The following is a 25,316-nucleotide window of genomic DNA, read 5'->3' as shown; positions in this document are numbered from 1 at the left end:
ATTTTTTAAATTATATTTCAAAAAGTTAAGTATATGATCACACTGGTATGGATAATTTGTTGTATTACTTGTGAGGCACAGCTGAGTGAGCGTAATAATTTGCTTTTTTAAACATTTTTACTGGACTGATGGCCTGCTTCTGATGGGAGGGAGGGAGACCGTCCCTCCTCTCTCCCTTCCTCCTCATCTGAGAAAAGGGGACACAGTCTTCCAGCTGATGGTGAAACTCAAGTCGCTTTGCATTATTTCTGCCTCATGCACCAATTCATGTTGTTACTCCTATGACCAGAGAATGTGAAATATTCCTTGAAATGAAAAAATACACAAGGTGTTAATAATAACAACCCAAGCTTATTGAAACACTTTGCTCTACTCATTCATTGCAGCTGCAGGGCTGGTTGTAGCCTTAGTGAAAGTAGGGAGAACGTGCATTTTATGGCTTATAAAAGTGATGAACAAATTGTTGACAGTACTGAATAACAACTGAAACATGAACTTATAAAAACAGCATATTTTTTGCTGTATTAATTGAGTCTCTCTCTAGTCGTGGTTTTAAACGTTTTTAAATCCTACAGTATCAAATTGCTGTTCTTTTTACAGCCCATGGCACGAGGAAACTGTGGAGAAACAGTGATCTGAGCTATCTGATTGACCAGCGGTAGGCCTATAGGTGCACTTGATTTGCTCTCTGGGCCTGCCAGGTATAACACAGATAGAACAATGAAACAGACATTTCACCAGATGTATAAATCTGAAGCATCCGATTGGCATTTCCGCTACCAAATATGGTGATGAGTGGAAGCCCAGTGGCCGGCACTGGGAGAAGATGGATTTTGGCTGACATTCTTCAAATTCAAATTTTCTCATCGATGAAACATTTGATCTCCATACAGTTTTCTGTTTCCAAAACTATAATATGTACAAAACAGAGTGGACTGCATTTTGTAGACTTTACCTTTTGCCAAAGTTCCAAAAAATCGTTTTTAGTTATTGCACACGCACTCTTTACAGAGTAGTCCTTCCCTATCGAAAATATGCAAATAAATGCTAGAATGCGCCAATAGGATCTCACTAGCTCGTGCTTGGCTCTGCCCACCTTGTTCTACCTTCAGACACATGAAATGGTTTAAAATGGGAACACTTTACCTTCTCGGCGCAAGGGTTGCTGAATCAAATGCAACTACTGCCAACAGCGAAAACAAAGAAAAAAAATTAGGAACGCAAGGCTTTATCGTTGTTGTTTTTTACAGAAATGTTTGGTGACCAACTTTGAATGCCTTGGATGTTGAGCCACCAAAACAACAGTCACAAATTGCCATTCCCCTTAATCCTGGTTGATGTGTCAACAATCATCTGCAAGTTAATAGCAGTCAGCAGTTCACACACTAACACACAAGTAGGCTAATGGAAAGACAGGCAGCCTACTAAAGTAGATGGCCCTAGTTAGCAAAACAACAGTACTAGACAATAACAGACGAAGACAAAAGGTATACTTATCATTCCTGGATATATCCGGAGTCGTCAAGCTTTAGAATGAAGCGCACTGAGATGGAGCCTGAGGAACTGGTTATATACTCAGAAAAGAGGTGAAACCACTCTCCTCCAATACAGCCACGGATTACCAAAACTGATTACACACCTGGATTGTGCAACATTTACCCATCATTATTTTCAAAGCTCTGTCAAATTTCAAGCTCTGTCAAATTGGTTGTTTAACATTGCTAGACAACCATTTTCAGGTCTTGCCATAGATTTCCAAGAAGATTTAAGTCAAAACTGTAACTTGGCCACTCAGGAACATTCACTGTCTTCTTGGTAAGCAACCCCAATTATTGTCTTGCTGAAAGGGGAATTAATCTCCCTGTGTCTGGTGGAAAGCAGACTGAACCAGGTTTTCTTCTAGGATTTTACCTGTGCTTAGCGCCATTTCATATCTTTTAAATCCTGAAGAACTTCCCTGTCCTTAACGATTACAAGCATACCCATAACAAGCATACCCGGAGCCCGACGAGCCGGCTGAGGTATGACTTGGGATGGGAGCCTGCCGAGCCAATCGAGGCAAGAAAACCTCTTGAGCCAGCCAAGGCATGGAAGTCTGACGAGCCAGCTGGGGTACCCCCAGATTCCTTCGGCAGAGGACCCGGACCAGACGTCACCAACAAAAAAACTCCCTGATGCTTCCAATAATGTGGTGTCAGCATTCTGTGAGGACAGATGCTGGTAGACGAGAAGCAAGTACAGGGAGTGAACATTTAATAAATAACCGACATGAAACAAAACAAGGACAGCGTCTGGACAAGGGGAACAAAAACAACATTCATGCTGACATGGGGATGAAACTGAGGAAGACAGATATAGGGGAGGCAATCAATAAGTGATGGAGTCCAGATGAGTCCAATGAAGCGCTGATGTGCGTAACGATGGTGACAGGTGTGTGTAATGATGGGCCACCTGGCACCCTCAAGCGCCAGAGACGGGGAGTGGGAGCAGGCGTGACACCATTGGCATCATGTTGATATCCCTGAGTGGATTTCTTCTTCTCCAGCAACTGAGTTATGAAAGACGCATGTATCTTTGTAGTGACTTTATAATTAATAACTTCACCATGCTCAAACAAATATTCAATGTATTCAACCCAACTACCAATAGGCACCCTTTGCGAGGCACTGGAAAACCTCCCTGGTCTTTGTGGTTGAATCTGTGTTTGAAATTCCAAAATCATGTTATATACTATTATTGCACACAGAGTGAATCCATGCAAATTATTATGTGACTTGTTAAGCACATTTTTACTCCTGAACTTATTTAGAATAGCCATAACAAAATGGCTCAAGACATTTGTCACGTTGGTATGAAGAGATTCGGGAGACAGGCGCAGAAATGCGTAATACGGGTTTTTACTATACCCCAAATTCCGGCTTGCCGTGTAAGGGCACGAAGACCAAACAAACAAGTAACAAAAGAGGGAGGAGTACCTTTAATAAATACACACGCAGACAATGATTAACCCATGGGACGAGACCCGTAATCATCTGCGCAATCCACAATGGCACGAAAGCTACCCGGAACATATCCCAGTGCACATGATCAAAACAATCCTGAAGCATGGATTCCGATTGGTCAGACCAGCTTTGAATAGTTCTTAGCACGGGTACTTCCTGTTTAAGTTTCTGCCTATAGGAAGGGAGGAGCAAGATGGAGTTGTGGTCAGATTTGCCGAAATGAGGGCGGGGGAGGGCCTTGTAAGCATTCCGGAAGTTTGAATAGCAATGGTTGAGAGTCTTAGCAGCGCGAGTAGTACAGTCGATATATTGATAGACTTCGGCAGCCTAGTCCTTAAATTTGCTTTGATAAAATCCCCAGCTACAATAAATGCAACCTCAGGATATGTGGTTTCCAGTTTGCATAAAGTCCAGTGAAGTTCTTTGAGGGCTGTCGTGGTATCGGCTTGAGGGGGGATGTAAATGGCCGTGGCAATGACGGTGGAGAATTCTCTTGGGAGATAATATGGTCGGCATTTGATTGTGAGGTATTCGAGGTCGGGTGAACAAAAGGACTTGAGTTCCTGTATGTTCCTAGAATTACACCATGAGTCGCTAATCATGAAACACACCCCTCCGCCCTTCTGCTTCCTTGAGAGATATTTATTCCTGTCTGAGCGATGTACTGAGAATCCTGCTGGCTTTACCAACTCTGACAGAGTATCCAGAGAGAGCCATGTTTCCGTGAAATAAAGTACACTGCTCAAAAAAATAAAGGGAACACTAAAATAACACATCCTAGATCTGAATGAATGAAATATTCTTATTAAATACTTTTTTCTTTACATAGTTGAATGTGCTGACAACAAAATCACACAAAAATTATCAATGGAAATCAAATTTATCAACCCATGGAGGTCTGGATTTGGAGTCACACTCAAAATTAAAGTGGAAAACCACACTACAGGCTGATCCAACTTTGATGTAATGTCCTTAAAACAAGTCAAAATGAGGCTCAGTAGTGTGTGTGGCCTCCACGTGCCTGTATGATCTCCCTACAACGCCTGGGCATGCTCCTGATGAGGTGGCGGATGGTCTCCTGAGGGATCTCCTCCCAGACCTGGACTAAAGCATCCGCCAACTCCTGGACAGTCTGTGGTGCAACGTGGCGTTGGTGGATGGAGCGAGACATGATGTCCCAGATGTGCTCAATTGGATTCAGGTCTGGGGAACGGGCGGACCAGTCCATAGCATCAATGCCTTCCTCTTGCAGGAACTGCTGACACACTCCAGCCACATGAGGTCTAGCATTGTCTTGCATTAGGAGGAACCCAGGGCCAACCGCACCAGCATATGGTCTCACAAGGGGTCTGAGGATCTCATCTCGGTACCTAATGGCAGTCAGGCTACCTCTGGCAAGCACATGGAGGGCTGTGCGGCCCCCCAAAGAAATGCCACCCGACACCATGACTGACCCACCGCCAAACCGGTCATGCTGGAGGATGTTGCAGGCAGCAGAACGTTCTCCACGGCGTCTCCAGACTCTGTCACGTCTGTCACATGTGCTCATGTGCTCAGTGTGAACCTGCTTTCATCTGTGAAGAGCACAGGGTGCCAGTGGCGAATTTGCCAATCTTGGTGTTCTCTGGCAAATGCCAAACGTCCTGCACGGTGTTGGGCTGTAAGCACAAACCCCACCTGTGGACGTCGGGCCCTCATACCACCCTCATGGAGTCTGTTTCTGACCGTTTGAGCAGACACATGCACATTTGTGGCCTGCTGGAGGTCATTTTGCAGGGCTCTGGCAGTGCTCCTCCTACTCCTCCTTGCACAAAGGCGGAGGTAGCGGTCCTGCTGCTGGGTTGTTGCCCTCCTACGGCCTCCTCCACGTCTCCTGATGTACTGGCCTGTCTCCTGGTAGCGCCTCCATGCTCTGGACACTACGCTGACAGACACAGCAAACCTTCTTGCCACAGCTCACATTGATGTGCCACCCTGGATGAGCTGCACTACCTGAGCCACTTGTGTGGGTTGTAGACTCCGTCTCATGCTACCACTAGAGTGAAAGCACCGCCAGCATTCAAAAGTGACCAAAACATCAGCCAGGAAGCATAGGAACTGAGAATTGGTCTGTGGTCACCACCTGCAGAACCACTCCTTTATTGGGGGTGTCTTGCTAATTGCCTATAATTTCCACCTGTTGTCAATTCCATTTGCACAACAGCATGTGAAATTAATTGTCAATCAGTGTTGCTTCCTAAGTGGACAGTTTGATTTCACAGAAGTGTGATTGACTTGGAGTTACATTGTGTTGTTTAAGTGTTCCCTTTATTTTTTGAGCAGTGTATATTACATGCCCCTCTGGAAAGAAATCCTTGCTCTCAGCTCATCTACTTTGTTATCCAAAGACTGAACATTAGCAAGTAATACACTTGGAAACGGTTGGTGTTGTGCACGCATCCTAAGTCGAACCAGCAGGCCGTCTCAAGTGACTCTCCTCCGCCTGCAATGTTTTAGGTCAGCCTCTGGAATAAGTTAAATTGCTCTGGGGAGAGTGAACTAAGGATCTGCTCCAGGGAAGTCGTATTCCTGGTCGTAATGCTGGTAGTTCTGGTGAGTTACCGCTGCTCTAATATCCAATAGTTCTTCCCGGCTGTATGTAATGACACAAAACATTTCCTGAGCTAATAATGTAAAAATAGTACACAAAAAACGAAATACTGCAAAGTTTCCCTAGAGCTAGTTTCCATCTCTGTTGGCGCCATCCCTTTTACTGAGCTGTGTAAAGACAGACTGACAGGGGTGAGACAATGAATTATAATTTGTCTTACTGTTCTTTTGTTGTTTGCAGGTGCTCTATCCTTCTGACTCTATGCAGCCAGGTCCCATCTACTTTTTAACTCCTCGCAAGAGCGGCTTGTTTGATATCTGCTGTGAAGGAATACCACAACAAGTCAACTACTTGATTGATGAAGGCACGTCATGGTGTTGTGAAGGACAGCACTGTCACAGGGGTCAACATCCCATAGCTGGTTGGATTGGAGGATGATACGGTGCAGGTGGAAAGCTACAACACCTGACTCAATACTTCAGGCCGCTGCCACTTCAGGTGAAAGTAATTTTCATTGCATCATATGAGGTTATTCTTCTTATATAAACTTGGGAGCTGAATTGATGTTGTGCAAGGTTGTAATGTCTTCAGATTTTTTGTTATTCCCTGTTCTACATCTTCGATTCTCTGGAGCCTGGTGATGTTGTCGCCAAGGAGCGTTCGGACTCAGTCTGGAACAGGTTTCAGCTGCTGCGCAACGCTGACATCCTTCCTCCCATAGATGGTCTGCCTGTACAAGCACCACCTGGACTGGACACAGCTAGACAAACGTATCTTTTTGAGAAGATCAGGACGTTTTGCGACGAAAAAGCTATGGACTTCACATGCCCTAAACCAAAGTCAAGGGCAGGACATTAACAGGCTCTGTTAATATAGATTCCCTTGTTCATGCGTGGTTCGGACGGACTAGTCATCAGCACTATCTGCATTGCCTCTATTCAAATGACTCTCTCCTAACACACACGCCATACGTTGCTGCTACAATTTTTTTTTTTAGCCTGATGCTCAGCCACTTTACCCCTGATTTTATGTATGTAACTACCTCGTCTATCACTGATATTGTTATTGATATTGTTCTTGTACATACTGCATATTATTTTAATTATATTGACACTATCTATTTCTGATATTGCTACTATGCAAGTAACCATTTGGCTGAACCGTTGACACATTCTGTAGAGGCCCATCCACTTAGCAAGACTTGCATATTGACAATAATATGGACATCATCCGTCTTGTGTTAAAATGGAATACCATTTAGAATGCCGATGTTGTAGAGACGGGGTAAGACTGTCTGTGTGCTAACTGAGATAATGTATGTAGTTTAACTAGCTATACCATCATCTCATATGCTCTCTCTGCTGTTAGCAATGCATTACTGTTTCTTTAGCGATGGCAATATATTAGGGAACGAGACCTCATATTTATGAGACGTTAGCGAGATGAGCTGAGATGAAAGTATGAGTCATCATGAATGATTAAAAAAAACTTACATGGAAAAGAGTCTTTACAAACTAAATCTGATAACGTCACCAGATAAATAAAATGTTATGGACAAGTAAATAATTTAATTGTATCAACTGTATCTGTTTCAAATGATGATGCATGTTGTTATTATATTAGTATCACTTCCAAAACTACAGCATTCAAAAATTTGTGTCTGAGTTGAGATGTTTAGGAAAGACCTGTTTGTGGTGTCTCTGTGTGTGTTGTATTTGGGGTTATCTTGAGGTTGTAATCAGAGCTTATTCTGACCCGTGGGCTGTGTAACAGGGAGAATGTCACATCCTGCCCAGCCAGACCCTGACCACAGGGCTAAACTAGAGAGGCAACTAAGAGTGTGTTACACACACACACACACACACACACACACACACACACACACACACACACACACACACACACACACACACACACACACGCACAATTGCGCACACACACTCACACAAACACACACGCACGCATGCATACACACACTAGAGAGGTGGGACATTGCAAAGACTAAAATAAATACAGTAGAATGAAAGATTGTCCATACCTCTTCTCTCTGGGTGTCTCAGTCAAGTTGAAGTCTCTATGCTCTGGAAGGGTAACAAGGAATGACAGTAATGTGAGTAAAAAGGAAAGTGAGACTCACCAGGAGTCCCCATCAACTATTAAACACCAGAAGCAGAGTTAAAAATCTACGTCCCAAATGGCACCATATTTCCTATATAGTGCACTACTTTTGACCAGGGCAGATACTACTCTGGTCAAAAGTAGTGCACTATATAGGGAACAGGATGCCATTTAGGATGTAACTTAGAACATTTATAAATCCCCAGGTCCAGCAGATCCCTGTAGAGAGAGAAACAACACACACAGGAACGAGCTGCTGAGGAAGAACAGATCACAGAAAGAGAGAACAGGAGGAGAAAAAGATAACAACAGAAAAACGGTAGCAATTCCAAAACATTTCCCCATGAGAGAAACAAAACATCTCCTCATAAAGAACCACAACATTTCCACGAAACCAAACCAAACCAACCCTCAAAGACAATTACTGTCAAGCCTCAAAGTACAAAACACATGTCCTGCATCCCAAATGGAAACCTATTCCCTATATAGTGCAGTAATTTAAACCAGTGCCCTATGCTAAATAGGAATAGGGTACCATTTGGGACAAGCCCATGTTCATTTCATATCCTGTTATCATTGTATTAGACTGGCCTCAAGTTAATGTGAGGTTAATATTCCAAATAGGATTCTGACAGGACCATGCACTTTGTAACCATAGCTACACCCCCACCATAGCCTGGGCACCAGTCTAGTTCCTGTTTCAGCCAGTTTGTCTTGATATGATAATGATGTAGTTAAGACTGCTGAATGTAGAAGTCAGGCACCCAGGCTACATCACTGCAACAATACTGACGATATGGTCAGCCCCATACATCAGCAAGCGCAACCATAGATTCATATAGCAGAACTCGGGGGACCGGTGTTTCTAAAGGGGCTGTTCAAGACTGTACTTACTAACTGGGTTAAGGAGAGAGTTTAGAGAGAGAGAGAGCCTGAAGAAGGGAGCAGCCACTGCTGCTGAATGCACCACCTACACAGGATAATGACACATGATGGCTAACTGAGTAGGAGTTATACACGCACGCACGCACGCACGCACGCACGCACGCACGCACGCACGCACGCACGCACGCACGCACGCACGCACGCACACACACACACACAGAGTTCACTGTGTTGACCCCAGGTCCTGAAGAGGTACAGAGAGAACCCAGCCGCAAAGCTATCCTAAACAGGCTTCTGTCTGACACAAGGCGCATGGCCCTGGGAAGAGAGAAGTCAGGTGTCAGGGGTTTAAGGTGACTGACCTTCTGTCAGGTCGGAGATCGCTGCATCTCGGGTGAACAGGGGGCGTGAAAGCTGGGCCTTGGGGGAGGAGTAGGAGTAAGAGCGCAGACGAAGCTGTGGGTCTGACTGATCCTGAGGGAAACACACAAGAACCATGGATTATTAGCGAAGGGAGTATCATTAAAATTAGAGAAAGCAAGTGATGCTTTCAGCCACATTTAGCCAGTAACCAAATATGGGGATAACTATAACAGCACAATACAATCACACGTCTGTCTATGTGGAACCTTGGCAGGTGAGTGTGTGCAATGTGAGTGTATGTCTGTGAAGTACCTTGGCAGGTGTGTACGTGCAGTGGGGGTGTATGTGTGTGAAGTACCTTGGAAGGTGTGTGTGAATTGTTAGAGTGTGTACTGTTGAAGTTCGACGAGTTGTCAAAGGAGTCCCTCTCGTCCCCAGAGCTAATATGCAGGTCAGAGCGTTGCCCGGGAGATGAAACGTTGGGGAGGGAGGGGGGAGACTGGCACAGGGTGTCCTCCTCCCAACTGTCACACTCTACTGGTTCCAGACTGGAACTGAGAGAGAAAGAAAGATAGAAAATATATATATATAGTTGAAGTCAGATGTTTACATACACTTAGGTTGGAGTCATTAAAACTCGTTTTTTAACCACTCCAAAAATGTCTTGTTAACAAACTATAGTTTTGGCAAGTCTGTTAGGACATCTACTTACTGATTGACAAACGTACTTTTTCCAACAATTGTTTACAGACAGATTATTTCACTTATAATTCACTGTATCACAATTCCAGTGGGTCAGAAGTTTACATACACTAAGTTGACTGTGCCTTTAAACAGCTCGTAAAATTCCAGAAAATGATTTCAAGGCTTTAGAAGCTCCTTTTAGACTAATTGAGATCATTTGAGTCAATTGGAGGTGTACCTGTGGATGTATTTCAAGGCCTACCTTCAAACTCAATGCCTCTTGCTTGACATCATGGGAAAAGAAATCAGCCAAGACCTCAGAAAAAGAATTGTAGACCTCCACAAGTCTGGTTCATCCTTGGGATCAATTTCCAAATGCCTGAAGGTACCACGTGCATCTGTACAAACAATAGTACGCAAGTATAAACACCATGGGACCACGCAGCCGTCATACCGCTCAGGAAGGAGACTCGTTATGTCTCCTAGAGATGAACGTACTTTGGTGCGAAAAGTGCAAATCAATCCCAGAACAACAGCAAAGGACCTTGTGAAGATGCTGGAGGAAACGGGTACAAAAAAATCTATATTTGTCACGTTCCTGACCTGTTTTCTGTTAGTTTTGTATGTGTTAGTTGGTCAGGACGTGAGTTTGGGTGGAGAGTCTATGTTTTCTGTTTCTATGTTGGTTAATGGGTACCTAATATGGTTTTCAATTAGAGGCAGGTGGTTTTCATCTCCTCTGATTGAGAATCATATTAAGGTAGGTAGTTTCACAGTGTTTGTTTGTGGGTGGTTGTCTCCTGTGTCTGTGTCTATGTTGCACCATACGGGACTGTATCGTTCGTTCGTTGTGTTTGTAGTCAGTACTTGTTCGTTCTTCGTTTCATGTAAGTTCTTACGTCCAGGTCTGTCTACGTCGTTTTGTTATTTTGTTAGTTTATTTCAAGTATAGTTCGTTGTTTTGTCGTGTTTAAATAAATTCATTATGTCCTATGAAAACGCTGCATCTTGGTTCAATCCCTGCTCCTCCTCTTCGGATGAAGTGGAAGAGGAACACCGTTACAATATTCACAGTAAAACGAGTCCTATATCAACATAACCTGAAAGGCCGCTCAGCAAGGAAGAAGCTACTGCTCCAAAACTGCCAAAAAAAAGCCAGACTACGGTTTGCAACTGCACATGGGGACAAAGATTGTGCTTTTTGGAGAAATATCCTCTGGTCTGATGAATTTTTTTTTTTAACTGTTTGGCCATAATGACCATCGTTATGTTTAGAAGAAAAAGGGGGAGGCTTGCAAGCCGAAGAACACCATCCCAACCGTGAAGCACGGGGGTGGCAGCATCATGTTGTGGGGGTGCTTTGCTGCAGGAGGGACTGGTGCATTTCACAAAATAGATGGCTTCATGAGGAAAGAAAATTATGTGGATATATTGAAGCAACATCTCAATACATCAGTCAGGAAGTTAAAGCTTGGTCGCCAGTGGGTCTTCCAAATGGACAATGACCCCAAGCATACTTCCAAAGTTGTGGCAAAATGGCTTTAGGACAACAAAGTCAAGGTAGTGGAGTGGCCATCACAAAGCCCTGACCTCAAACATATAGAACATTTGTGGGCAGAACTGAAAAAGAGTGTGCGAGCAAGGAGGCATACAAACCTGACTCAGTTACACCAGCTCTGTCAGAAGGAATGGGCCAAAATTCACCCAACTTATTGTGCGAAGCTTGTGGAAGGCTACCCAAAATATTTGACCCAAGTTAAACAATTTAGAGGCAATGCTAATACTAATTGAGTGTTTGTAAACTTCTGACCCACTGGGAATGTGATAAAAGGGATAAAAGCTGAAATAAACCATTCTCTCTACTATTATTCTGACATTTCACATTTTTAAAATAAAGTGGTGATCCTAACTGACCTAAGACATGGAATTTTTACTAGGATTGAATGTCAGGAATTGTGAAAATGTATTTGGCTAAGGTGTATGTAGACTTCCGACTTCAACTGTATCTAACATCCTATTGGTTGCAAGAATTTTGTATATTCATTTTTGAATCCGGCGTCATTTTGCATATCAGTTCATCAACCATGTGCCATGGATTCGGTACATCAAAAATCTCTTCCCAACTATTTTCCAATCTATATGACACAGCTGTCAATTTTTTGGTCCTTAAATGAAACTGGTATACTTTTTTATTTATCACAATTTTCTTTAACCAATTATGGTCTTTAATGCATTGCAGACAGACAAGTTCCACTTTACTATTCCATTTTAGTACATTTACCTTCTACTAGACTTTGATGACTATTCATCCTTTTGTCTTTCGTAAAATAAGCTGAAACCATAAGTCCTTGGGTGCAGAATGATCGCACTGTTCAGTGTCTGCTCACTCCGGCATCTTGACCAAAGAGAATGGTTCATTGTGACTTCCCGTGACTTTCACCCCTACTGCTGTTACAGCTACTGTACTGGATACAGTAATGGACCAAAAAGCTTATTTTACGCTTAAGTTAGTTTCGGTTTTGTTTTTTGTTTGACACCTTTAGAGGAATTACATTGTAAAATACATTAACATGGAGATCTTTGAGACCCCAGTAAGTATGCAACAATAACATATTATGAGACCCACAGAAATATTTTTGACCTCACTTAACTATAACTAACCAAGCATGGCGCGGGTGTTTGGGTGTGGTACTTACCTCAGTACACAGGTCTTCTCAGGCCGACTGGTTCCTCTGTGACTGAGCCCAGAGGAGAGGGAGACGGACGGCTGGATCCTCCCCCTATTACCACCACCAGAGAAAGGAAAGGGGTAGGCCAAGGGAAATGAAGGAAGGGGGAAGGCCTGGTCCCTGTGAGGAGCCGTGGAGCCAGGGAGACTTCCAAAGAAGGAGTCCCAGGCAGGGCTGTTCCTCTGTGGCACAGAGCTCACCTCCTCCTCCACTGGAGAACTGTACTTTATATCCAGGTCATCCACCTGAGCAGGGGCACAGGTGAGAGGTCAGTGTCTGGCACAAAAGCAGTTCAATACCTGGTTATGGCTGGTTATAACCTGGTCCACCAGCATCTACCTGGTTGTAACCTCGTTATGACAGATCACCTGGTCCACCAGAATCTACCTGGTTAAAAACCTGGTTACGACAACTCACCTGGTCCACCAGCATGGCATTAGCATACACCTGGTCCTTCCCTGGTTGGTGGATCATGGCTGAGAGTCTGGAGGCAGCAGCCAGAGTAGAGGACAGAGCCTGGGCCCTCCTCATTGACTGGCTCTTCTCTACACACGAGAGATAGGGAACATTTTATATTACGTTATTAGTTACCTTTCCTACTAGTACAATCAATACAACTTAATTAATCCCAAGGGGCAATTCATTCCGGGTTGACAGGGTACTTCAAAGAGAACAAACACAACACTGACAATATAAAAAACAAATATAAACACTTATTAAGGCATCAGTTACAGTCAGTTTAGTACATTAGTACAGTATGTAACTACAGTATGTTCCTCTCAATATGTGAAAGTTCTGTTTTTCCATGTGGTTTCCAAAGAAATGCCTTGTCATGTCTCACAAACACAGGATGTGACATCATACATCCTGCACGGTAGCTTGTCTTTGTTTGGGAACAGGAGGCTGACACCCAGTGTTTCTGCATGACTCCAATGCAGACTAGGGCTGTACCTCAATAATGTATGTGGCCTCTCCTCACTTCCCCTCTCCTCTCATATATGGCCTCCTACCAACATGATATTGATCTTAATGGCTCAGAAGGTTGTGCACAACAGGGTCACTGGTTCCCTTTTTTAATTTGGTCATTTTTTTGGTGCGGTCCAGACTGGCCTTGATCTCAACGTCAACTGACATAGATTTTTGGTCCAGAACGGCCTTGATTTAGCCCAAACATACAGTAGATGTCTATGATTGGTTCAGATTGGGTCCGGTTTCACAAGTTTGGACAGCACAGTATAGCAAAGAAATGCCCCAAAATATGGTATGGGCAGGCAGGCAGGCATAAGCTATGGACAATGAACACAATTGCATTTTATCGTTGGCTAATTGAATGCACAGAGATACCCTGAATCAACAGCCTGATCAACTCTATGCTAAGGAGATGTGTCGCACTGCATGAGGCAAATATGGTCACAATAGATACTGCTTTTCTGATCCACCCCCCTACCTTTTCTTATCTGTGGTATATGTGACCAACAGATGCATATCTATATTCCCATGTGAAATCCACAGATTATGGACTAATGAATTATTCCAAGTGACTGATTTCCTTATATGAAACAGGTAAAATTGTTGCACATGTGGTCTGAGGTTGTGAGGCCGGTTGGACGCAATGCCAAATTTTCTAAAACAAAGGAGGAGGATGCTTATGGTAATTCACATTAAATTCTCTGGCAACAGTTCTGGTAGACAGTCTTGCAGTCAGCATGCCAAGTGCACACTCCCTCAAAACTTGACACATTTGTGCACATTTTAGTGTGGCCTTTTTTTGTCCCCAGCACAAGGTGCACCTGTGTAAAGATCATGCTGTTTAATCAGCTTCTTGATATCCACCTGTCAGGTGGATGGTTTATCTTGGCAAAGGTGAAATGCTCACTAACAGGGATGTAAACAAATTTGTGCACAAAATTTGAGAGAAATCAGCTTTTTGTGCTTATGCAAAATTTCTGGGATCTTTCATTTCAGCTCATGAAAAATGGAACCAATGCTTAACATATTGCGTTTATATTTTTGATCAGTGTCAATTAAGAACGGTCTGGCACGCTTATGAGCTTTGCTTGATATACCGATTGGTTTCATACAACCGCTCTCAACACTGTGGCAGACTTCCTCGTTGGTTTTGGGTCACATTCAAGCATAACACATAGCGGAAGAGGCGAAGCGAAAGGTTTTACGCAGCCCAAAGTCTGTCCACAAAAATAAATAATCATCTTTTTGAATGGCGGTCAAGAAGTGTAGAATTTGGTCAATAAAAATGTCATTGCTAATTTGCTACGTGAGGCTTATTTGATCTAAAATCATTTTCGGAATGGTTAGGTTGGTACGAATGCACTGATATAAGTTGATTCACATGGCATTTCGGAGTTGTGCCTGTTGTCATGAAGATAGATAGAGGACTCATCATGGATATAACAAGTTTTAGCATGGACATTGCTATTTTAGAGGAGTCAACTGGGTGGGGATTCCTATGAGTTGGGAGCAATAAGCCAATGGTGTGCACACATTTGTTTACATCCCTGTTAGTAAGCATTTCTTCATTTGCCAAGATAATCCATCCACCTGACAGGTGTGGCATATCAAGAAGCTGATTAAACAGCATGATCATTACACAGGTGCACCTTGTGATGGGAACAATAAAAGGCCACTAAAATGGGCAGTTTTGTCACACAACACAATTCCACTGATGTCTCAAGTTGAGGGAGTGTGCAATTGGAATGCTGACTGCAGGAATGTCCACCAGAGCTGTTGCTAGAGAATTGAATGTTCATTTCTCCACCATAAGCCACCTCCAACATTGGTGGCTTATTGTTGGTGGGTTATTTTATGCAAATGTGTGCACATTTACATAGAGTTGAAGTTGGAAGATTACATACACCTTAACCAAATACATTTAAACTCAGTTTTTCACAATTCCTGACATTTAATATTACTAAAAATTCCCTGTCTTAGGTCAGTTAGGATCACCACTTTAGTTTAAGAATATGAAATGTCAGAAAAATAGTAGAGAGAATGATTTATTTCAGCTTTTATTTCTTTCATCACATTCCCAGTGGGTCAGAAGTTTACACACACTCAATTAGTATTTGGTAACATTGCCTTTAAATTGTTTAACTTGGGTAAAACGTTTTGGGTAGCCTTGCACAAGCTTCCCACAATAAGTTGGGTGAAATTTGGCCCATTCCTTCTGACAGAGCTGGTGTAACTGAGTCAGGTTTGTAGGGCTCCTTGCTCACACACTCTTTATCAATTCTGCCCACAAATTGTCTGTAGGATGGAGGTCAGGGCTTTGTGATGTCCACTCCAATACCTTTACTTTGTTGTCCTAAAGCCATTTTGCTACAACTTGGAAGTATGCTTGGGGTCATTGTCCATTTGGAAGACCCATTTGCGACCAATCTTTAACTTCCTGACTGATGTTGTAACGTCAGGAGAATGATGGGTGTGGAGTCAGGCGCAGAGAGCAGAAGTTAACGGGAAAAAACGCTTTAATGTCCACAGGAAACAGGAACAGGTACAAAAATAGGGTGAAGCCAAAACACAGGCGCAAACACAACCCAAAACCCACTGTTACAAAAACCGGACAGCGAAACCCCAAAATCAAATAATACACCTCCTACGTACAATAACAACAAGCCCGCAAAAACACAAGCAGGCTAAACGAACTTAAATAGTACCCAACCCCAAAAACCAAACAAGGAACAGGTGAAACCAAATTAGACAAAAACAAACGAAAAGGAAAAAGGGATCGATGGCAGCAAGTAGACCGGCGACGACGACCGCCGAGCGCCACCCGAACAGGAAGGGGAGCCACCTTCGGTGATATTCGTGACAGATGTCTTGAGATGTTGCTTCAACATAGCCACATAATTTTTATTCCTCATGAAGCCATCTATTTTGTGAAGTGCACCTGTCCTTCCTGCAGCAAAGCACCACCACAACATGATGCTGCCACCCCCGTGCTTCACGGTTGGGATGGTGTTCTTCGGCTTGCAAGCGTCCCCATTTTTCCTCCAAACATAGCAATGGTCATTATGGCCAAACAGTTCAATTTTTGTTTCATCAGACCAGAGGACATTTCTCCAAATAGTACAATCTTTGTCCCCATGGGCAGTGGCAAAACGTAGTCTGGATTTTTTATGGCAGTTTTGGAGCAGTGGCTTCTTCCTTGCTGAGCGGCCTTTCAGGTTATGTCGATATAGGACTCGTTTTACTGTGGATATAGATACTTTTGTACCTGTTTCCTCCAGCATCTTCACAAGGTCGTTTGCTGTTGTTCTGGGATTGATTTGCAATTTTCGCACCCAAGTACGTTCATCTCTAGGAGACAGAACGCATCTCCTTCCTGAGTGGTATGACGGCTGTGTGGTCCCATGGTGTTTATACTTGCATACTATTATTTGTACAGATGGTACCTTTAGGTGTTGGCAATTGCTCCCAAGGATGAACCAGACTTGTGGAGGTGTACAATTTTTTTTCTGAGGTCTTGGCTGATTTCTTTTGACTCTCTCATGAAGTCAAGCAAAGAGCCACTGAGTTTGAAAATAGGCCTTGAAATACATCCACAGGTACACCTACAATTGACTCAAATTATGTCAATTAGCCTATCAGAAGCTTCTAAAGCCATGATGACATTTTCTGGAATTGTCCAAGCTGTTTAAAGGCACAGTCAACTTAGTGTATGTAAACTTCTGACCCACTGGAATTGTGATACAGTGATTTATAAGTGAAATAAGTGAAATAATCTGTCTGTAAACAATTGTTGGAAAAATTACTTGTGTCATGCACAAAGTAGATGTCCTAACCGACTTGCCAAAACTATAGTTTGTTAACAAGAAATGTGTGGAGTGGTTGAAAGACAAGTTTTAATGACTCCAACCTAAGTGTATTTAAACTTCCGACTTCAACTGTAGTTATAGTTGATACAAATTTCAAAGAATGCAGTTCATTTGGTGCCTGTAGCTTAAACGGACTTACTGTTGATGGGTTATCTTATGCAAATTCATGCACATTTATTTAGATTTAGTTGATACAAGATTTTAAGAATTTGAAATTAAGATCGCCTGAACCATTTGCAAAATAGTTGGTTAGAGGTTTTCCATGTGCCAATTCCGTGTCACATGGTTAACTGACACGCAAAACAATGCTTGACTCAAAACGCAGTTTTTCAAATTAAATTATCATGCAAAATTTTTGCCACAAACAGAATTATATCTACAGTACATTCGGAAAGTATTCACACCACTTGAATGTTTCCACATTTCCACAGCCTTATTCAAAAATGTATTACATTTATTTTTATACTCATCAATCTACACACAATACCGAATAATGACAAAGCAAAAAAACCTGAAACACCGTATTAACATAAGTATTCAAACCCTTTGCTATGAGACAGTGGCCTCTATCATTCTTAAATGGAAGAAGTTTGGAACCACCAAGACTTTTCCTGGAACTGGCCGCCCGGCCAAACTAAACAATCCGGGGAGAAAGGTCTTGGTCAGGGAGGTGACCAAGAACCCGATGGTCACTCTAACAGAGCTTCAGAGTTCCTCTGTGGAGATGGGAGAACTTCCCAGAAAGACAAACATTTCTGCAGCACTCCATCAATCAGGCCTTTATGGTGGAGCGGCCAGACAGAAGCCACTCCTCAGTAAAAGGCAAATGACAGCCTGCTTGGAGTTTGCCAAAAGGGACCTAAAGGACTCTCAGACCATGAGAAACAAAATTATCTGGTTTGATGAAACCAAGATTGAACTCTTTTGCATGAATGCCAAGTGTCACATCTGGAATAAACCTGGCACCATCCCTCCGGTCAAGCATGGTGTTGGCAGCATCATGCTGTGGAGATATTTTTCAGCGTCAGGGACTGGGAGACTAGTCAGGATTGAGTTAAAGATGAATGGAGCAACGTACGGAGAGATCCTTGATGAAAACCTTCTCCAGAAGGCTCAGGACCTTAGACTGGTGCGAAGGTTCACGTTTCAAGAGGACAACGACCCTAAGCACACAGCCAAGACAACGCAGGAGTGGCTTCGGGACAAGTGTCTGAATGTCCTTGAGTGGCCCAGCCAGAGCTCAGACCTGAACCCGATTGAATATCTCTGGAGAGACCTGAAAATAGTGTGCCAGGCTTGTAGCATCATACCCAAGAAGACTCAAGGCTGTAATCGCTGCCGAAGGTGCTTCAACAAAGTACTCATTAAAGGGTCTGAATACTCATCGAAATGTATATGAAACATTTTTTTTTTTATCCGTTTTCACTGTCATTATGTGGTATTGTGTGTATATTGATGAGGGAAAAAAAGAGTTCATCAATTTTAGAATGAGGCTGTAACGTAACAAAATGTGGAAAAAGTGAAGGGGTCTGAAAACTTTCCGAATGCATATAGCCATCTTAGTGCTGCAGATTTTGCAACAAAGAGACAGAATCATTAGATCAGTTATTTTGGTATTGCCCCAATGTAGTTCGTTTCTGCTCACAGGTTCAGGAATGGCTGAAAAATCACAACGTTTATCTAAAATTAACCATAGCACTGTTGTGAGATTTGGAAACCATTGTCAATCACAATCAACAATATAATATTAGTTTTAGTAAATATACTTTTCTTTAACTTACAATCTGTAGATACTGTGCAATTAGACAGGTTCAGAATTTATGTTAAGTATCACAGCACAGTTGAAAAATATATGGCACATGGAAATCAGAAGAGGGCGGTTTACAGAGATAGGTGGGTTGGACTGAGAATAGCTGAGGGTTGGGTTTAAAAGCTCATGTTCTAAAATAGTTATGACTGAAAACACAATGAATAATGTATTTTTATTTAACCTTTATTTAACTAGGTAAGTCAGTTAAGAACAAATTCTTATTTACAATGACGGCCTAAAGGCCTCCTACGGGGACATGAGCTGGGATTCAAAATAAAAATAATATAGGACCAAACACACATTACGACAAGAGACACCACAACACTACATAAAGAGAGACCTAAGACAACAATATAGCATGGCAGCAACACATGAAAACACAGCATGGTAGCAACACAACATGACAACAACATGGTAGCAACACAACATGGCAGCAGCACAACATGGCAGCAGCACAAAACATGGTACAAACATTATTGGGCACAGGCAACAGCACAAAGGGCAAGAAGGTAAAGACAACAATACATTACGCGAAGCAGCCACAACTGTCAGTAAGAGTGTCCATGATTTAGCCTTGAATGTAGAGATGGAGATAAAACGGTCCAGTTTGAGTGTTTTTTTGCAGCTCCTTCCAGTTGCTAGGTGCAGCGAACTGAAAAGAGGAGTGACCCAGGGATGTGTGTCCTTTGGAGACCTTTAACAGAATGTGACTGGCAGAACGGGTGTTGTATGTGGAGGATGAGGGCTGCAGTAGGTATCCCAGATAGGGGGGAGTGAGGCCTAAAAGGGTTTTATAAATAAGCATTGACCATAGGGTCTTGCAATGGGTATACAGAGATAACCAGTTTACAGAGTGCAGTGATGAGTCCTATAAGGAGCATTGGCGGCAAATCTGATGGCCGAACGATGAAGAACATCTAGCTGCTCGAGAGCACCCTTACCTGCCGATCTATAAATTACGTACATTTACATTTACATTTAAGTCATTTAGCAGACGCTCTTATCCAGAGCGACTTACAAATTGGTGCATTCACCTTATGATATCCAGTGGAACAACCACTTTACAATAGTGCATCTAACTCTTTTAAGGGGGGGGGGGGTTAGAAGGATTACTTTATCCTATCCTAGGTATTCCTTAAAGAGGTGGGGTTTCAGGTGTCTCCGGAAGGTGGTGATTGACTCCGCTGACCTGGCGTCGTGAGGGAGTTTGTTCCACCATTGGGGTGCCAGAGCAGCGAACAGTTTTGACTGGGCTGAGCGGGAACTGTACTTCCTCAGAGGTAGGGAGGCGAGCAGGCCAGAGGTGGATGAACGCAGTGCCCTTGTTTGGGTGTAGGGCCTGATCAGAGCCTGAAGGTACGGAGGTGCCGTTCCCCTCACAGCTCCGTAGGCAAGCACCATGGTCTTGTAGCGGATGCGAGCTTCAACTGGAAGCCAGTGGAGAGAGCGGAGGAGCGGGGTGACGTGAGAGAACTTGGGAAAGTTGAACACCAGACGGGCTGCGGCGTTCTGGATGAGTTGTAGGGGTTTAATGGCACAGGCAGGGAGCCCAGCCAACAGCGAGTTGCAGTAATCCAGACGGGAGATGACAAGTGCCTGGATTAGGACCTGCGCCGCTTCCTGCGTGAGGCAGGGTCGTACTCTGCGAATGTTGTAGAGCATGAACCTACAGGAACGGGTCACCGCCTTGATGTTAGTTGAGAACGACAGGGTGTTGTCCAGGATCACGCCAAGGTTCTTAGCACTCTGGGAGGAGGACACAATGGAGTTGTCAACCGTGATGGCGAGATCATGGAACGGGCAGTCCTTCCCCGGGAGGAAGAGCAGCTCCGTCTTGCCGAGGTTCAGCTTGAGGTGGTGATCCGTCATCCACACTGATATGTCTGCCAGACATGCAGAGATGCGATTCACCACCTGGTTATCAGAGGGGGGAAAGGAGAAGATTAATTGTGTGTCGTCTGCATAGCAATGATAGGAGAGACCATGTGAGGATATGACAGAGCCAAGTGACTTGGTGTATAGCGAGAATAGGAGAGGGCCTAGAACAGAGCCCTGGGGGACACCAGTGGTGAGAGCACGTGGTGCGGAGACAGATTATCGCCACGCCACCTGGTAGGAGCGACCTGTCAGGTAGGACGCAATCCAAGCGTGGGCCGCGCCGGAGATGCCCAGCTCGGAGAGGGTGGAGAGGAGGATCTGATGGTTCACAGTATCAAAGGCAGCCGATAGGTCTAGAAGGATGAGAGCAGAGGAGAGAGAGTTAGCTTTAGCAGTGCGGAGCGCCTCCGTGACACAGAGAAGAGCAGTCTCAGTTGAATGACTAGTCTTGAAACCTGACTGATTTGGATCAAGAAGGTCATTCTGAGAGAGATAGCAGGAGAGCTGGCCAAGGACGGCACGTTCAAGAGTTTTGGAGAGAAAAGAAAGAAGGGATACTGGTCTGTAGTTGTTGACATCGGAGGGATCGAGTGTAGGTTTTTTCAGAAGGGGTGCAACTCTCGCTCTCTTGAAGACGGAAGGGACGTAGCCAGCGGTCAAGGATGAGTTGATGAGCGAGGTGAGGTAAGGGAGAAGGTCTCCGGAAATGGTCTGGAGAAGAGAGGAGGGGATAGGGTCAAGCGGGCAGGTTGTTGGGCGGCCGGCCGTCACAAGACGCGAGATTTCATCTGGAGAGAGAGGGGAGAAAGAGGTCAAAGCACAGGGTAGGGCAGTGTGAGCAGAACCAGCGGTGTCGTTTGACTTAGCAAACGAGGATCGGATGTCGTCGACCTTCTTTTCAAAATGGTTGACGAAGTCATCAGCAGAGAGGGAGGAGGGGGGAGGAGGGGGAGGAGGATTCAGGAGGGAGGAGAAGGTGGCAAAGAGCTTCCTAGGGTTAGAGGCAGATGCTTGGAATTTAGAGTGGTAGAAATTGGCTTTAGCAGCAGAGACAGAAGAGGAGAATGTAGAGAGGAGGGAGTGAAAGGATGCCAGGTCCGCAGGGAGGCGAGTTTTCCTCCATTTCCGCTCGGCTGCCCGGAGCCCTGATTACGTCTCCGTAATCTAGCATGGATAGGATGGTCATCTGAATCAGGGTTAGTTTGGCAACTGTGGTGAAAGAGGAGCGATTACGATAGAGGAAACCAAGTCTAGATGTAACTTTAGCCTGCAGCTTTGATATGTGCTGAGAGAAGGACAGTGTACCATCTAGCCATACTCCCAAGTACTTGTATGAGGTGACTACCTCAAGCCCTAAACCCTCAGAGGTAGTAATCACACCTGTGGGGAGAGGGGCATTCTTCTTACCAAACCACATGACCATTGTTTTGGAGGTTTTCAGAACAAGGTTAAGGGCAGAGAAAGCTTGTTGAACACTTCGACATCTTTGTTGTAGAACGTTTAACACAAAAAGTACTATCTATCTAGATGTAATGTAAATCAAAACTACTATGTAATTATATATATTTTAAGTGCCATGTATGTCAAATGTGTATAGAATGTACTTGTAGAAACAAAAGAAAAAGCTGTAAAAACAAAGTACATTTTTGTACTGGGAATGAAGGATGAAGGATAGGCCCAAAAAAATTGAAGATAAAAAAAAAGATAGCCTGAACATGACAAGTTTGTTTGGTATTCGTAGCTTGACCAGTTCAACAGTTACTATTGGTTGGTTATTTTATGCAAATTAATGCAATTTTATATAGTTATAATTGATACAAGTTTAAGAATTTGAAGTTAATATAGCCTGAACATGTGAAAATTGGTTTGGTGTCTCTAGCTTGAACAGTTCAACAGTTACTGTTAGTGAGCTATTTTATGCTAATTTGTGTTAATTTGTATAGTTACAGTTGATACAAGTTTCTAGCTTGAATGGTTCAAGAGTTACTGTTGGTAGGTTATTATATGCAAATGTATTTACATACAGTCTATCTGGAAAGTATTCAGACCCTTTCCTTTTTCCAGTTTTGTTAAGTTACAGCCTATGGTAAAAAATTACAAGATTATGTTTTAATACTGTTTATGCATCGAATAGCTTTGATGAGTACTCTCTCCTCTGTGTGAGTGTGACTGAGTTGGGCCTCTGGGGCTTGGCGCTAGCAATTGATTTGTGATGGCTTGGTAATAAAACCTACAGTCTGCATTCCATATAATTAGTTGGTGTTTGTGACCCGAGATAGAGATAGCCAGGAGGAGTAGAACAAACCCCTCTTAGTCTAAAATCATCTTTGTGTCTGAGAAACAACATCCGGAGCACATAACTCACAAGATGAACCCAAGATAGCTCGTGATGCCCCGAGCTGCCGGGGAGGGGTGGAACCAGCCATGACTAAGCATTTTTAGTGTCAGCTATATAAGACCCATGATTCCTCTAAGGTTGGGCTGGTCGTTGACCAGCTTCATTATTGCAATTCTTAACTGATAAAAGATTGATTGTTTGAAGAAATAACAAAGTATCTCACTTAATAAATAATTTTCCACGACATTCATGGCGACGAGGAAGGGATCCTTATCTCTGTCTGCTGACTACTCCTGAGGACCAGGGTCAACCGTGCTTGGGAATCACTCTAGGTGTGATTCAAGGCAACCCGCACTTCACTAAGGGAGCAGAGAGGGACCTGCCCAAGGTCCTCCGGAGGGGGCCGGTGGACTGATACAGGATCTCAAAAAAAGACAAATTTAATAGAGTGAGACTAACATTTCTTGGAAACAATAAAAAAACGAACGTACTGTCGTTTTAGAGATTATGAGATTTTGAAGCCATCGTCATAATAGAAAGGAAGTCGTGGCCGTACTCTACAGAGAAGAGAAAAACGGAGTTGTGAATTTACTGCCGTTTTCAGGTTATGAGATTCTGAAGATATTGTTGTTATAATAAAAAGGAAGTTCTGAGGATACTGTCCTAAGAGAAGAAAACACGGAGTCGTGAACGTACTGTCGTTGTAAGGAGAGGTGTGAAATTAATTATAATGCCCTGGGTTAGTATCGTAAGATGCAAATGTGGAAATTCTGTAATTCCATGAACTAGTCCTGAAGTAGAAACGTGTAGAAGTAAGAAAATATTCTTGCAGGTTATAAAAATATTGATTAAGTATGTTTGGGAACAGTACGGTGAGAATGTGATATGAGAGTTGTGTGAGTGTAACGGCAGCCTTCCTCCTCTTCGTCTGAAGAGGAGGTGTAGCAGGGATCGGACCAAGACGCAGCGTAGCTCGTGTTCAACATGATTTAATAATGACGATTAAACAGTGAACACTTACAAAATAACAAACGTGGCTTACCGATACAGCCCTATCTGGTGCAGAGAAAACACAGAGACAGGAAACAACCACCCAACAAACCCCAACACAAAACAAGCCACCTATATATGATTCCCAATCAGAGAAAACACAAAACACCTGCCTCTGATTGGGAACCATATTAGGCCAAACACAGAAACAGACAAACTAGACACACAAGATAGAATGCCCACCCAGCTCATGTCCTGACCAACACTAAAACCAGCAAAACACACAAGAACTATGGTCAGAACGTGACAGTGAGGGTGAAAATAAGTGTTAAACTGGAGTTTGGGTAATAAGAGATTGAAATTTGGGGATTATATGGGGATTCTGTGAAGATATGAAAACGGGACTATTTGTATGTGGGTATAATCGATTACTAGAGATTTGATAAAGTAACAAATGGGAAATAATAATAATATACAAACTTGCACACCCAAACGTAGATGTACGTAAGTGGTGAAAAAGGTATTCTGAGTTGGTACCTTTATGGATAATTCAATAAAAATAAGGTTTTGCATTGTATGACTGTCTAGAAAGATCTGGGAAATATGCTCAGAAAAAGATTAACATATATCCACTTTTGGTAAAGGTACAAGACTTGACTTACCCCTAACCAAGAAAACTATAAATGCTCATGGGATTTTCTGGTCCTGGTAATACAGGTTTTTTGCTATCTCTCTTTTAAGGGGGCATCATATTCATCGAATAAACCCTTCCCCCCCCCCCCCCCCCCATAAAGTTAGAGTGAATTAACACGGAATATAGAATGAATGACGTAAGAAGCCAATTTAGGTTTGCCATCAAAATAATAATAATTGCCGTGCAATTGTGATGTAATAACAGAATTTCAATATGTAGCAAAAGAAAAGATAATCCGCTTTAATTAAACTCGCCAGATCTGTTTCCAAATCAATGGATGTCGATTTACTCGTTCGACTGCTATGATTGTAAATAAATCCCCTTAGCGCTAGTGAAATCTTTGCAGAGAAACACTTGGACGAACTTTATGGCTATTTTCTGGTCATTGTGTTGTTATTAT

The 25,316-nt window shown here is 43.2% G+C and overlaps 1 protein-coding gene across 2 annotated transcripts in view; it reads right to left on the bottom strand.

The window, feature by feature from the left end:
- The window catches only part of LOC139575069 (rho guanine nucleotide exchange factor 28-like), a 72,688-nt gene that overhangs the window by 31,789 nt on the left and 15,583 nt on the right, over window positions 1-25,316 (bottom strand). For both annotated transcript variants that reach the window (XM_071400047.1, XM_071400048.1), the window contains exons 2-6: window positions 12,789-12,916; window positions 12,339-12,616; window positions 9,317-9,512; window positions 8,958-9,069; window positions 7,631-7,673 (exon numbers count right to left, since the gene is read on the bottom strand). In XM_071400047.1, the coding sequence (XP_071256148.1) occupies window positions 7,631-7,673; window positions 8,958-9,069; window positions 9,317-9,512; window positions 12,339-12,616; window positions 12,789-12,916 (757 nt within the window). The remainder of the gene's footprint in view (window positions 1-7,630; window positions 7,674-8,957; window positions 9,070-9,316; window positions 9,513-12,338; window positions 12,617-12,788; window positions 12,917-25,316) is intronic.

This window comes from Salvelinus alpinus, chromosome 5, assembly GCF_045679555.1.
Source record: "Salvelinus alpinus chromosome 5, SLU_Salpinus.1, whole genome shotgun sequence".
In the NCBI taxonomy this organism is placed as follows: domain Eukaryota; kingdom Metazoa; phylum Chordata; class Actinopteri; order Salmoniformes; family Salmonidae; genus Salvelinus; species Salvelinus alpinus.
The sequence above is the reverse complement of the archived record's forward strand: the minus strand, read 5'-3'. Positions and strand labels throughout refer to the sequence as shown.